Here is a 15,564-nt window from a genome sequence, read left to right on the forward strand (position 1 = left end):
GCAACATGTGTGCACGCGTGAATACTTATTGGAAATTCAATTTTCAATAAATGCACACAAATTGATTTCAGCACAGAGTTGCACACACAGACATTCATAGAAAGTAAGGGGGTGTGAGACACACACACATACACACACACACATACATATATTTCAATCACACACGCATATGGATACACCTCGTATTAAGTGTAAAACTTTTCAATTTACGTTTTGTTTCTTGGCATCAAATATCCGGAGCTGTCAAAAGTATTTGTCGAGAGATTTTCAAGTGTGCTCCTTTCGTATCCTTTTGACTTCGTTGGCTTCTTTTTTGGTGTGTGTGTGTGTGTGTGTGACACACTCTTTTATTAGATTTTATTTCTTAAATTCCATTGGCAATTTGTATGCCTCTCATGGGCATAAGCTGGTGGGCAGAAGGGATGTCGGGCTGTCGGGCTGTCGGGCAGGTGTGTACTCGTATGTGATCCTGGAAACTCACCTCCGACATATGCTGTTGCTTATCCGCGCCTGAAATTCCGCATCATGCAGAGCAAACACTTGTTAATTACTTTTATTATATCCACGGCTACAGTTGCACAGTCACGCAATTTGACCCGAGACCAGTCACCACGACGGCATTATTGCCTGTTGCTTTTCCCCTGCTAATGGGGCGCTCTCTGACGCCTCAATGGGCACTGGAGTGGGTGTCGCTGATGCCGGGTGCCGCTAGCTGGTTGCCGTTGCCATTGCCGGTGGCATGCTTCATGTGCTCACCACATCTGATGTGGTTGGCCGTAAACAAGCAGCCTACACTCACACTCACACCCACACCCACACACACACTTCAGGTATCCACGTACTCGTGTAAGCAACCCGCTGTCGTTCCCATACAAGTAATTGCAATCAGCACCTTGGCAACGCAACTCGCAGCTGCGCCAAAAAGTGTGCTACACATGTACATGTATGTATTTATTTAATGCCACGACAGCGCGCCTCTTAACACTATAAAGCAAGTGATTTTATTTTTTATCGAATTTAATATTGCTCAATTTACTGCTATCAAATTGAGTTGATGCCATCAAGGGCTTTGCAACTCAATCAAAAGAATATTAATAATGTGAGTATTCAAATATATATAAATGCCGATACCGATTTTATAAATGTAATAGGTTCATCAGGCATGCTGTACAAATCTTTTGGTGTTTCTGAAACCTAGCAACCATTGATGTTAAAATATTTGTAGAGAGATTTCTATGATTTTAAATATTATTAAATTCCAATCATTTATTTTTAAATTGAATAAAAGTTTTAAAATATATTTAAATTAACTTATTTATAATTAAATGTACTATGCTTATATGAAACTCCTATTTTTCTTTTCAATATATTTTTGCCTTTCTGGTGTTAAAGTCAGTAACGAATATCCATACGCTTGGAAGGTGGCGCAATTTATATGCTAATTAACAATTCTTAATTGTAATTTCTTTGCGAATGCAGCTGACTAAAGAGAAAAGAGAGGAAAAACACAAGGCCTGTCTGTCTACAAAATAATGCTCGTAATATCAGATACATCTGCAGTTTGGGTAACGTTGCGTATGCGTAATAATTGGCATCAATCGTCAGCTTAGCCTTAACTCTCATTCAACAGAATAACAGACTGTCTGTCTTCTAGCTTTTACACTCGTACAAATGTGTAATTATAACATGTTAGGGCACGGATAAAGGTGCGTATGCGCTATAATTGGCAGCAATCTGCCAAACAGTTGCCAAGAGTTGTCAGCTTAAACAATTTATGTACTTTTGTAGGGCCCAGGAGTGACAAGCTTCGAACAATGAAGCGTATGCGCAATATTTGACATCAATGCCCATGAAGTGACGGAAAGTGCAAAGTAGGAACATGTGTATTATAATTTTAACAGTCCGTTGTCAGTTTAGCCAATTTTGAAAAAGCGATTGACAACTCGCACTTTGTATTCCGTGTGGAAATTAACGTGAATGCTGGTCAGCTTGATTGGCATTGTTTTCACCGCCTGCCGCCTGCCACTTGCCACATGCCGCGTGTTGCGTGCTGCGTGCGACACGCACCAATATCAATTGAAATCAAATGTGCGACAAAACTGTATTGGGACTGTCACTTGAGGTGTGTTCATGTCAGTCAGTATGCTAATTATTAAGCATCTAATTAAGCGACAGCATTGCGAAAGGGGAGGAATGGAATCTGGTGGAGCGACAAATGATCAGGGAACAATAAATACGTAGACTACAGCGGGACGGCAGGATAAAGCTATTCCAATTAAATTTATTGCTTATTTATGACAGAAAGTAATCTTCTTTAGGCATTAGGTGATGTAATAAAAATGATTGAAATATAATTGACAATTGACATAAAAGCTGAACAAACACATGCACATACACATACACATACAGACACAAATACACATAGATTCAGAAACAGACACAGACACACATACATGCATCCATTTTGCTTGTAAAATCCTGACTGCCGCCTTGGCAGGCACTTACAATCAACGATTACCTTTACACCTGCCATTTTGAAAATAAGCCATAAGCGGAAATGACATCAAAAGGATATTGTTATATCGATGAGGCAAAGCCAAGGAGCTGTCGTCCTTTCCATTGCCCGTAAGCAACCGTGAAAAAGTAGCACGAAAAATAAAGTATAGCAAAAGGTGCCATAAAATAAATAACATAAGAAACCAAATAAACATTTTGGCAAAGTCAAAAGGAAAAGTAACAGCAAAAGCTCACACCAAAAACTTGCAACTGTGTGTGTGTGTGTGTGTATAAAATAGACTGCTTCCGACTGTGTGTGTGTGTGTGCATAAAATAGACTTATCCTAATGAAAAAAGTCTTGCAGGCACGTTAAGTAAGATATGTATGTGATATCACACAAGGTAATGGTCGGGCTTGGATCCACACAGAGTTCCATTGAGCTCCACTGAGCTAGCTGCCCCGCTTAAAGGCGTCGAAACGTTAAAAGTTAGATATGGCAATAGAGCTTGTTAAGCGGCTTATGTCAATAGCAAAAACAACACAGAGAACCCAACACAAAGGTTGAAAATATGCCTTTAAAAGTCTTCTGTAAATCTCCTTATTTCCCTTTCACATGAAAATTAAATGAGAACTTCAAGTTAAATGCGTGAATTGGATTCACTGCACTACAGATAGTTCGAGTTATAGATTGTATAATATAAAAAATGCTTATTTTTATAATTCCGCATAAATTAAAGTTGAAATCTTTGACTACTTTCTGACCTTTGACTGGGTTAAAATGCAGTCAAGTCAAGTGTTTATTATGCAGATGGCAGACACCAGTTGTTAGACAACTGAACTGACAAATAAAATAGCTCAACGGTCATTCGAGTTGTGACACAAGTAGCAACATCCTTTGGAAACTGTTCGATTAGTAGCTCATAACTTAGTTAACTATTGAATGCAGCAAGAAATTAATTTAAATGACAGCAGTGACAGTTTAGGGTTGCCATCGTAGAAATAGCTTCCGGCGAAAGCCATCATCTTCTTCTTCTCCTTCGGCTCCTTCATTTCCTGCACCTTCTGACCTAATTGCTAGCTGACCTGCATTTTTGGCCAAGGAACACGGCAAGTGGTTAAACGGTCTCTGAATGTAGAACAGAAAAATGAAAATTATTAGTACCTTTTGGAATTTGTATACCCTGTAATTAAAATATATTATATGTATTGTGTATGTACAGAAGTATTTTGTTTGCAATTATCTTACTTTTGAAGACTTTATAATTAACGTGTTTTGTTAATTGAATACCTTTGATTAGCATAGTCTATTCTTAAGGGTATTGAGACTTCGAGCTTGCTCTTTTATTACACTTTGCTGCGTAGATGTTTGTAGCTCGCGGCTGGATTTTCATTTTCCTTTTCAATTACGACGCCACGACTCGCAGTTGGCGAGTTTCTCATGTTTTGTTCGTTTTAACTTCTTTTTTTTCTTTTTTTTTGTTGTTTTTGGTCTGGCTGTTTGTTTGTATAACCGTTGACTGGGTTCATGACAGGGTCTACCGCTGTCTGTTGCCAGCAAGGACCTTTGCATTTAAGTCTAATTGCTGAAGCGCACTGTGAGCTGCAATGATATTTCATTTCGTTTAGCTGCGACTTAGGCTAAGCCCTTAAAAATGCCAGCTAGCTAAGCTATCTATCTGAGCAGGGTCTCGGGCATGGGCTGCATTGCAGAAATCAGAGACCAACTGCAAGTACTCATAAATAAAATGTTGAAACTGCCACCTATAATGATATAATGCTATCGAAATTGCGAAATGAAAATTAATGATCCATTGCCGACAGGTACGCCCCCAAGAAAATGGAAACTAATAATACAAATTTTTGTTGGTTCATTAAAATTGCAGTCCAGGCAAATGGCCAACCATTCCCTGTGCCCCACCGCACCACCCTCATGCCATACGTGAACATTTCGTACTGCGGATGCAATAAACTGCAGAATTTATGTGCCTGCCGCCTGACAATTGAATTAAATTTCCAATGCGTCTTGATGTGAAGCAAGGCAGGCAAAAGATGTAGACGAAGACGTGGCTAAGGATGGGAATGGGAATGAGGATGAGGACATTACATTACTGGGCGACTGTCTGCAGTAATAACTGTAAGTTTTGGCAAACGTTCAAGCTCTTTCACTCATTCACTCTCCATTTGCCTGGTTGTCTCCTTCTCAAAACCGTAGCTCATCAGAATCCACTTACAATATGTTTCTGGTTTCTGCACATTTCTCATGCTTCTTCTGTCTGTGCCTAATATTTATGTCTTAATATACGTATGAGAACGCACGTCCTTTATCACCCAAAAACAGTCCCGAATATTTCTTAACATTGCAAATGTCCGTGCTGGAATCTTTGACACACACTGGCAATGAATTATTAAACCTTTATTAATTGTATATTGTTGTCTATGTTATTGAAATACTTTTGCATTTCAGTTACGAGTTTTCTAGAAATGATGATTCGGCTTTAAAACTGTCAGTGTTTAATTTAATTGCATGTTTAAAAAAAATAATTTTACATAAAAAGTAAGTGGCAGCGTTTTAAGTTATTAAATGGAAATCGTTGAACGTATATTAAATTACAATGTTACTTCTGGGAATTTTCACAGGGCAGCAAAAAAACAATTGCAACACAATAAATATCGAAAAAATTGCAGGCGCGTTCCGAATTCCACTTTCAATTCAATTTTATAGAAACATACATTTTTGGAACAGTTTAATACTGAAAGAAAACTGTGAAATTGTATTACAGAATGATGTACATGTAAATACATTTAAATTGCAGTGGCAAAACTTTAAATGTGTTTGTGTTTAAATAATTTATGTAATGCATTTTTATTTTTGTTTAAAGTCAGGAGAAAAGAGAAAGTGAGAGAAAATTTGTATATTAACGGGGTGATTAAACGGCTTTAACACCTGAACCCTATTATACCCGTTAACAACGTATTATGCTTGCAGGGTATAATAAGTGGGAAAACTAAAATGGCGGAAGCTTGTGATTTTTGGCAAACAATTTCCATTGAATTTTGGGAATTTATCTAGAAAAATGTTGCCAAAACAGAAACGGGTCGATGTAGTCCAAAGTCCGTAGTTCGTAGTAGAAAAGCGGTGTCCAAAAGGAACAGGCCATGCCAAAGCAGATATAATAGCTTTTGATTACAGTTTATGGATGTCGCCTTTAGCTTCTATTTTTTGCGAGTGTGTCTGTGTGTGTGTGTGTGTTGGCCAAAAACTTTGTTGTTTAGTGGGCGTGCGCCACGTCGGCGTCGCTAAAATGGGCGGCGGGGTTAGAAGTCTGAACTGAAGGCAAACTAAACTGAACTGATCCCAGACTAAACTGGACTGAAAGTAGATGAAACAGGCTTTTATCGTGGTGGCACAGTTGGTGCTGAAAATATATGGACGGTCATTTTGCAACTACTATTGAAATTGTTTCATTGCGCAAAGCCCAATTGACTTTTATGCAAATAAAATTATGTGATTGCTCTCATTTCTGGGGTAAAAAGCAAAACATTGATTTTTGTTTACCGTCGTGAATTAAGTGCAGAGACAGAGAGAAAGAGAGACAGAGAGAGAGCGAAGAATGGTGACAGAAAGTGGGGGAGAAAACTGCGCCACATTTTCATAACGTAAGTGAATAGAAAATTGAATAAAATCTAATAATAAATGCTTTTATGCAGCCCTTAAGCACTCTGAAAAGATGACGACGACGATGGCGACAACGATATATACAACGCCTGAAGGATGCAGCAGGAGAGACTGGAGTGGTGGGAGTTTGGATGTTGCCGAGCTCATTGGTGTCGCTCGACATGCTCCAATAGCTACACGCCACATGCCACATGCCACACACACAACATACAACATACAACATGCATACAAGCACAACATTTGCTTTCTGTGTTCTTGGCAATATGCATAAGTATCTTCAGCTATGATGTGTATATATCTGTATGGGTGTGAGTGTGTATGTGTTTGAGTGCGGCATGCCCCATTTGGCTGCCTCATTGTTTGTAGTTGTTGTTTTTGTTGTTTATCTCGCTCTCGCTCGCACTCTCTCTATCACTTAGCTGCTTACGCTTTTTACATGGCTTTTGCAACGCCATCGCTTTTGCCTTTGGGCCAGTCCTTCAATTTGGCTTTAAACAATTTAAACGAGTTTCCATTTAGACTCTCGGCGTTAGCTTTCTCGTTTGCGTTTGCGTTTGCGTTTGCTTTGTTGCCTTGCCTTGGATTACAACTCAGCTCGGATGTCTGGCAGCCGCACTTAACTAGTTTGACTTGCAGTTCATTTAGCCTGGCATCTCAAATGCTGCTGCTGACTCTGTTGCATGCAACATACATACAAACACACACACACACACAGACACCTGGCTACGCATCTCCTCTTCATTCTACAGACAGACAAATGGAAGTAAACTCGATTTAGAAATGTTTTTCTTATTCGTACTTCATATCCCTGGCATGTGTTTTGCTGAGTGCTGCTCGTCAAATTCAATAATTCAAGTCGAAGGAAGCACAAGCACATAGACAACAAAGGAAAACGAATGGGAATCAGGTAACATCTAGCAGGTAACAGCTAAAAGCCAACATATACGAACTGAGAGATGCAACTAAGTCATTTCACTCTGTGTAACTAAAGCTCTTGCCAACAGCTCAAAGAAAAACAAAAGTGAATACATTTTAGCCTTATGAAATAAAGCTGTGAACACCAATTAATTAACATACACTCATTTTTACATTCAAATTCGGAAAAAGATTGGTAAACTGTTGAATAAATTTTGTTTGCTAATTCTATTATCCTATCTATTATCCTAACCTATTTTAAGTGTCTCTCAAAAATAATTAGTAATATCTATGAATTCAGTTGTTTAATCCTATCATTATTTAGCTGAATTTGAAGTGCAGCAAAGTTTATTAAAATTGTTGGCAATCTGGAAAATATAAATTTGTCATGTCATTGAGAACATATATCAGCGAGTTTTCTCTATTCTTCTTGGCCGTTTTGTATTATTTTTATCGACGCTGACTGGTGGGAAAATAAAACTTGTTAGACCACATAAATTGCTGAGCATTTTTTATTTACTGAGCGTCGTTTATCAGTTACCCAATGGGAGCCAATTGGACAGAGAAGAAGGGCGATAACTATTTATATATGACTATATATATATATCTTTTGCAGTTGCTTAAATTGTGGGCACTTGAAAGCGTTTATTTATTTGTTAGACTTTTAAAAATATTGTTGAATACTGGTACGTATACTTATTTATATTGCCTTGAGCTTTAATATTTATTTCCGTTTCCGCCTTGTCGCATTCGCAGTTGCAGTTGTTGCTTTAGTTTTGTTTTCATTTGCAGCTGTTACTTCCTTGCTCATTACTTCACTTGTGGCGTACGTAATTCAAGTGCTCCAGATGGAGCCTAGGAATGGGTCCAGCAACAGCAACAACAACAACCACAACAATCGCAAATGATACTCATTTTGTCGCGCTGTGTATTTTGCATAGCTGGATGCCTTTTACACTGTCCAGTCTAGCTGCTGTTGTTGTTGTTGGCAATGCGACTAAAGATTTATGTGCAACTTGCTACTTCAAATGTAATTTACAACAGACGCTCTGCAAATTTATGTGAACTGAGGCTGAACACGTCAGCAATGCCGAGCCAAGAGCCAGCTTCTGAGCTCGGCGAATTAAAATGAAATCAACAAAAAAAACTGTATTTATCGAAATCAATTTTACGACTATTCCAGACGACCAAAAACCGATAATTCGTAGCATCAATAAATACGCTAAAATATCAACAATTAGATAAAGTCAGTCCAGTTAGAGTTAGAGTATTTTCTAAATGCTGTCTCGTTCTCGTGTTCTCGTTTTCTGCCAAATTGGACTCTTGAGTTTACGACACAGACAACGCGAACTTCAAATCGACATTTGCACCAGTTCATGTACCACTCACCAGACAGACAGACAGACTGACACAGAGGGGAGGCACAGTCAGTTGAGAGGAGAGGAAAGCCAAACAGAGACAGTAGCTTCATTTTTTGCTTCGTTTTGCCGTTATGCTTTTTAGATATTCATATTTTGCCATTGATGATATTTTCACTACTTTCGTATGCATAACACGTACGTATCCCACACACACCCACACACACACACATACACACACAGATACAAACACACTCATACAAACAGACAGCCCAAATAGACTTTAGATATACATAGAGCATAATGTATAAAGTCGTGGCTGGTACCTTTTGGGCGTATTAACTCTACCAGGCCGTGCGCATCCTATCTATGGATGTGTCTGTGTGCTCCTTAAATTTGCATATTTTTTGACTTAACACATCCTTCAAAAATTGCGAAACGCGTTTGCGATAGCTTTGGCATTTCCTTGGCCTCTTTGTCGCTTTTCCGCTTTCCGCCTTTCTCTACATCCATACTTATTTATCCAGTCTATCTATTCTTATTCCCTTTTTGCTTTACTTTTTGATAGGGCTGTGGCTTCCCTTTTGTACGATAAGTTAAAGCGGCTCTTTAAAGGGACATTTGAATGCCAGGACTTCACTTCGTTCACACTCCACCCTCTCCTCCCCTTTTGCTCTCGAGTGTGTGAGTGTGTGTGTGGTCAAATTGAATTGCTCGCATTGCATGTGCACTTCTGTAAAAGAGCCAGAAATTCTCACTCGAATGCAAATTGGTTCACAGTTAAATTTAATCGCTTTACTATACTGTTTTTAAATTACGCTTTTCCCCTTTTGCATTCCCTTTCGCAACCAGGCCGTGGCTCAAGCTGAAGCTGAAGCTCAGGCTGTGACTGGAGGCCTCAATGGCGGTGCGGTGCTCTTAAGACAAGTGGCGCTAATCCTTGACTTTGCTGCTAATGCACGTCGTATGTCAAACACCAAAAACGTTTACAACTGCCTCTTTTCCTCTTCACTCCCTCCCTTTAACCATCTTCCGCCCGCACATAAGGCAACGCAATTTATATGCCTTCCACTTGCTGCTCTCAGCTACTTGTTTGCCTTGGCAGCGTCTTCGTCTTCGGATGTCTCCTCCTCAGCGGATGCCCCATCCTCGTCTTCGTTTCGTTCTCATCCTCAGTCTTAGCCACAGCGCCGCTTTGTATGCTATGCATTTTTCTGCACTCTTGACTCTTAAGCGTGCACTTGGCCAGTCAGGCAGAGATCCAAACCCCCCTCCCCCCTCTTTGCTCACTACCTTCCCCCGCTCTCCCGCTCAACCCCAATCCGCATCCCATGCCCGCAGCGTCTCCATTGCAATGTAGCTGCCTCGTCAGCATCAGCTCGTTTTCGCTCTCATTCTCTCTCTTTCTCACTCTCTCTTTATATATATATGTATTAGTGTGTGTTGTTTGTCTTCAGGGATATGTGCACCATGGCTGCGTGTATGTGTGTGTGTGCGTGTGTGTGTTTGCCAGCACTTTGCCGCAAGCATTTTGATAAGAAAAACAAACAGCGCGCTTCAGTCATACATCGAGTTAGTGCAAGCGAGAGCGGAGAAGGAGCAAAAGAGAAAAAACAGAGAAACCTACAAGCTTAAGTGTCATTTATGCGTTTTAATGCTGGAATTTAATTTTCAAATTAAGTAAAGTTTGTGTGGTTTTTACAGAATTGTGGAGTGCCCCCCACCCCACTATTTAGCCTTTCTTTGCACCACAGCAAACTGTTTTTCGTAAACTTTCCTCAATGACAAATTCCGCTCAGTTCAAACTTCAAATCTCCGTAAAAAATGCTCAGCTTATAGATACTCTACACGTAGAACTAATGCAAGTGAATTCAGATTTTTTAGACTTAATTGACTTATTGACATAGGTTTAAAGAAAGTAATGTTATACAACTCTTTTTCAATTCTATTCATTTTTTACAGGGTATAAACTGCAACGTACTTGAAATATTATGCTAAATGAAAATAAATTGCTGAAGTGCCAGCAATAAATACCTTTAAGATTTGAACTAAACGGGGACAAATATAAGTGCTTACTTATTTACAAGAGGCTCTTAAGATGCTATACATCATTAAATGTGTGCTTATGAGAAAATTTCAGAAAAATCTTTTATTAAGTAGTTAATACTTGTACACTACAAATGTAGTTGCTACATTTCGCTGTTGTCTCTTCAGATTTTCTCATTTTATCTGTATTTCTGGGGCAATTTCTTGAGTCTGTATCAATTTGCAATTATGTTTCAATCAATTTGATACAAGTTTAATCTGCTGTGGCAAATAGATTGCTTTCCTAGCTGGCAATTGTCGAGAGCACAGACAATCATGGCATGCCATGCTATTTTAAATTCCAATTGAGCGCATTGCGCTGGCGTCTTTCTTTATGGCCATTACCCAATGTCCAATGTCCAATGTCCATTGTCCATGGTTCATAGTTCATGGTCCATGGTTTACTGTCCACAATTCACCGAGTTCCTATTGCCACTTTCGCTTGTTAGGCTCAAGTGTCGCACATAAATAAATGACAGAGCTTGTTAGCCAACCCAGCCACAACAAAAGTGCAGGCTAACAAGAGTCCCAAGTCACACAAGTTCAACAACACGGCAAAAGGACTCATTAGATAGCAGACTCATATGTTTGTGTCCTTCCCGCAATCCACAATCCGTGAACGGACTCGGCGCGTTCAACCAGAATAATGATAACTCGGCAAATAAGCTCTCAGGTATGGGAAAATTATATTTATTATCTTGTTTAAATTGTGCGCGAAAATTTTATTTAAATGAGGGCATAAATGAATAAAAAATTTAAAATTAAACTGTAAAATTATTTCTGTATTCCGGGATTTCATCAATCTCAAATAGGTTCAAAAGTTCCTTGAATTACTTGATTCAAATTCAACATTTGGAACATTACAAAATAACCTTGTAAATAGAGAATTTTTTGTTCAAATGGAACATCTCGTCATCCTCATAAACGTTTTTCGCTTTATTATTATAATCGATTGTAAATGTTTTAAATGTTTGTGCAATAGCACTGTTGCTCTAAATTTAAGACCATAAATAATTGCAAATTCCACAAAATCAGACTATGGTTTACAGACAAAAAGTGAATTGAATTATGGCCTGGTTTAAATTCAATTGAATTGCAATGTTTTGTTGTTCGCATTTGGCTTTTATTTTTAAAGCATGCGGCAAATATTGCTATTAATTTTTAACAACAACAAAAGCAACACAGCAACAATGCAATTGCCGCAAGTCTGGGATAAATAGGGTATATGTATTCTTTGTAACAACGTTGGTGCTGAGCATTTTTGAGTGTTTGAATTTCTAACAGGGTATCTGCTAGTCGAGCATTCTTGGCAACGTATTCTCACGAATGAATATTTTTCATTTTGAGGCTTAAGAGCAAATTTATATGCACACTGAAAAAAAAGACCAAGTTCTAAAATCAAGAACATTCATCTTAAATATTTTGTTCTTAAAATAAGATTATTTTAAGACCAAATTACTAAAACTAAGATTATTAATCTAAAAAATCTCAAAATCTTAATATAAGAATAAAAATCTTAAATTTTTAGGAAAGGTACAATTATATAAATAGGTACTATTTCGTATTAAACGAATGATGGCACCGTGGCGCTCTGGTTAGAGAGGCCGCTTCAGTTGTGAAGCAGTAGGCGGCGGTTCGAATCCCCCTCGTAACAAATTAAAATAACATTTATAAAATTACTAAAACAGAATAAAATATAAATAAATCAAAATTTAAAAATAAAAAAAAAAAAATATATATAAAAAATAATTTTCATTTATTTTATTTTTTGATTTTAATTTTAAGAACATTTATTCTTAAAATAAGAACTTGGTCTTATTTAAAATGTTCTTAAAATCAAGATGCGTTCTCTTAATTCAAGAATTTGATGTTCTCGACGCATTTTTTAGACCAAAAATCTTAGTTCTGAGACCAAAATCTTGATTTTAGAACATTTTTTTTATCAGTGCAGGTGCGCGTATTCAATTTTGTTGCATGAATTCAATACTTGTACATTTCATAAATTATACTACTTAGTTGTTGTTGTGGTTGTTAATGACACTCTTTGCATGTTTGGGTATCAACATAGAATCTGAATTTCCTTTAGTTAAGTAGTCGCTAAAAAGTTTTTCAGAAAACTAAGTAAATCGAAAGTAATTTTGTGAAATCATGACTGACGATCTGAACGAACTGAGTCGATTTTTGCACTGGGGTCCCATATCAGCGCTGTGTGTTACCTTAACCGTTATCTTGACAACATGGGCTTGGTGGCCGATGGATTTATCAATCACAAACCGCGCTCACTTTGGCCTCTTTGTGCTGCTCAACCTTTTGGCCGTCTACAACTATGTTATGGCCGTGATGGTGGGTCCTGGTCTTCTGCCCAGGAAGTGGCAACCGTTCCACCCCAGAGAGGCCAAGTTTCTGCAGTTCTGTAAGAAATGTGATGGGTTCAAGGCCCCTCGATCGCATCATTGTCGTCAATGTGATCGGTGTGTCAAGAAGATGGATCATCATTGCCCCTGGATCAATCACTGTGTGGGCTGGTCCAATCAAGCTTACTTCGTCTACTTTCTGTTCTTCTACATGTTGAGCAACCTGCACGCCTCTGTGGTGCTCTGCCTTAGTGGATTTAATTACTTATACGGCATCCTTTTGCATGGGGATATCAGACGCATTCCACTTATCGGTCCTTTGTTATGTGTTTTTAGTCTTGGCCTGGCTGTGGGCATTGTCCTTTGCATGCTCAAACTGCTCTTCATTCAGATTGTGTGCATTGTGAAGAACATGACGAGCATTGAGCAATGGATTGTGGAGAAGGCACGTTGTCGTCGATACAGATCCAAGCGACGGCTGAAGCCCTTTGTTTATCCCTACAACATGGGCTGGTACTCCAATCTTGGCCAGGTATTCAACATTGACTCCCAGACACGGGGCAGGGGCATCGAGTGGCCGGTTCTCAAGGGATGCGATCCATTTACGCTCACAAGGGAACAGATAGCCCAAAAGGCTGAGAAGCGTCAACGCACACGCACCTTCAAATGCACACGACACGTCACAGGACATTGGCTGCCCATCCTATCTCAAGGTTTGATGGTGACTCTATGTGTTCCCTGCGCCGATGATCCTCGTATTTGCCTAGAGCCCAACGATCTCATCAGAGTAACGCGCATTAGAAAATATTGGTTGTTTGGAGAGCGTGTGCTTAGCGAAGTTGAAGATCACAGCAAAAGACTGCGCAGGGGACCCATTCGTGGTTGGTTTCCACGTCGATGTGCCATCGATATCACTAACTCCTTGCCCTCCACTTTAAGCGGAGAGCCAGATGCAAATAAAACGACTGAGAAAAGGAAATGTATTGGAAAGCAAAAACAGCTTAAGTTAAATCAAGACTAAATGAGATTACTCATTGATTAAATATATTTTTAAAAAAATATTTATTCAGTCGATTTAAATCAGGGAATCAAGCCGAAACCAATTTCCAGAGGAAAACAAATTTTTATAGAAATTAATTGAGTTTGAATGCAGACTGAATTAAGAGTTCAAACAATGATCTAAACGACATTCCGCTTGACAATCGGTTTAGCTTTAACAAATTTATGAAAGTTTTAAATTGCTCGAAAATTGGACTTAGCAACTTTACAAGTCAAAATTTTTCTCCAATTTGCCATGATTTTTTGCAGAAAAATGAAACGTCTCAGAATCAATTTTAAAGTGTTGTTTTATGCTAATTACGATATAAGGAGTTGATTTTAAGTGAAAACTTGAGATTTAAAATTTTGAATTTTTAAAATATCAAAGGGGGGACCCTTAGCATCGAACCCATGATTTAGAGAAAAATAATTTTTTTCACAAAATGAATTAAATTTGAATGCAGAACGAATTTTAATGCCAAACCAAGATCAAAATGACATTCCGCTTGAAAATCAGTTCAGTTTTGAAAAAGTTATGAAAGTTTGAAGTTGGTCCGATTTCAGACCTAGCACTTTACAAGTCAAAATTTTTGTCAAATTTTCCATGATTTTTTACAGAAAAATGAAACGTCTCAGAAACACATTTAAAGTGTTGTTTTATACTAATTACGGTATAAGGAGTCGATTTTAAGTGAAAACTTGAGATTTAAAATTTTGAATTTTCGAAATTTCTAAGGGGGGACCCTTAGCATCGAACCCATGATTTAGAGAAAAATAATTTTTTTCACAAAATGAATTAAATTTGAATGCAGAACGAATTTTAATGCCAAACCAAGATCAAAATGACATTCCGCTTGAAAATCGGTTCAGATTTGAAAAAGTTATGAAAGTTTGAAGTTGGTCCGATTTCAGACCTAGCAGTTTACAAGTCAAAATTTTTGTCAAATTTTCCATGATTTTTTACAGAAAAATGAAACGTCTCAGAAACACATTTAAAGTGTTGTTTTATACTAATTACGATATAAGGAATCGATGAAAAGTGAAAACTTGAGATTTAAAATTTTCAATTTTCAAAATATCAAAGGGGGGACCCTTAGAATCGAACCCATGATTTAGAGAAAAATAATTTTTTTCACAAAATGAATTAAATTTGAGTGCAGAACGAATTTTAATGCCAAACCAAGATCAAAATGACATTCCGCTTGAAAATCGGTTCAGTTTTGAAAAAGTTATGAAAGTTTGAAGTTGGTCCGATTTCAGACCTAGCAGTTTACAAGTCAAAATTTTTGTCAAATTTTCCATGATTTTTTACAGAAAAATGAAACGTCTCAGAAACACATTTAAAGTGTTGTTTTATACTAATTACGGTATAAGGAGTTGATTTTAAGTGAAAACTTGAGATTTAAAATTTTGAATTTTAAAATATCAAAGGGGACCTTAGAATCGAACCCATGATTTAGAGAAAAATAATTTTTTCACAAAATGAATTAAATTTGAATGCAGAACAAATTTAAATGCCAAACCAAGATTAAAATGACATTCCGCTTGAAAATCGGTTCAGTTTTGAAAAAGTTATGAAAGTTTGAAGTTGGTCCGATTTCAGACCTAGCAGTTTACAAGTCAAAATTTTGTCAAATTTTC

General features: G+C 37.8%; 1 protein-coding gene across 1 annotated transcript; it reads left to right on the forward strand.

Moving 5' to 3' along the window:
• The first annotated feature begins 12,679 nt into the window (after positions 1-12,679).
• Positions 12,680-13,946, forward strand: LOC117788048 (palmitoyltransferase ZDHHC6). The gene has a single exon (XM_034626703.1). The coding sequence runs from the start codon at positions 12,680-12,682 to the stop codon at positions 13,904-13,906; it is 1,227 nt and encodes a 408-aa protein (XP_034482594.1). The 3' UTR covers positions 13,907-13,946.
• The last annotated feature ends 1,618 nt before the right edge of the window (positions 13,947-15,564 follow it).

Source organism: Drosophila innubila (assembly GCF_004354385.1).
Source record: "Drosophila innubila isolate TH190305 chromosome 3L unlocalized genomic scaffold, UK_Dinn_1.0 0_D_3L, whole genome shotgun sequence".
Classification (NCBI taxonomy): domain Eukaryota; kingdom Metazoa; phylum Arthropoda; class Insecta; order Diptera; family Drosophilidae; genus Drosophila; species Drosophila innubila.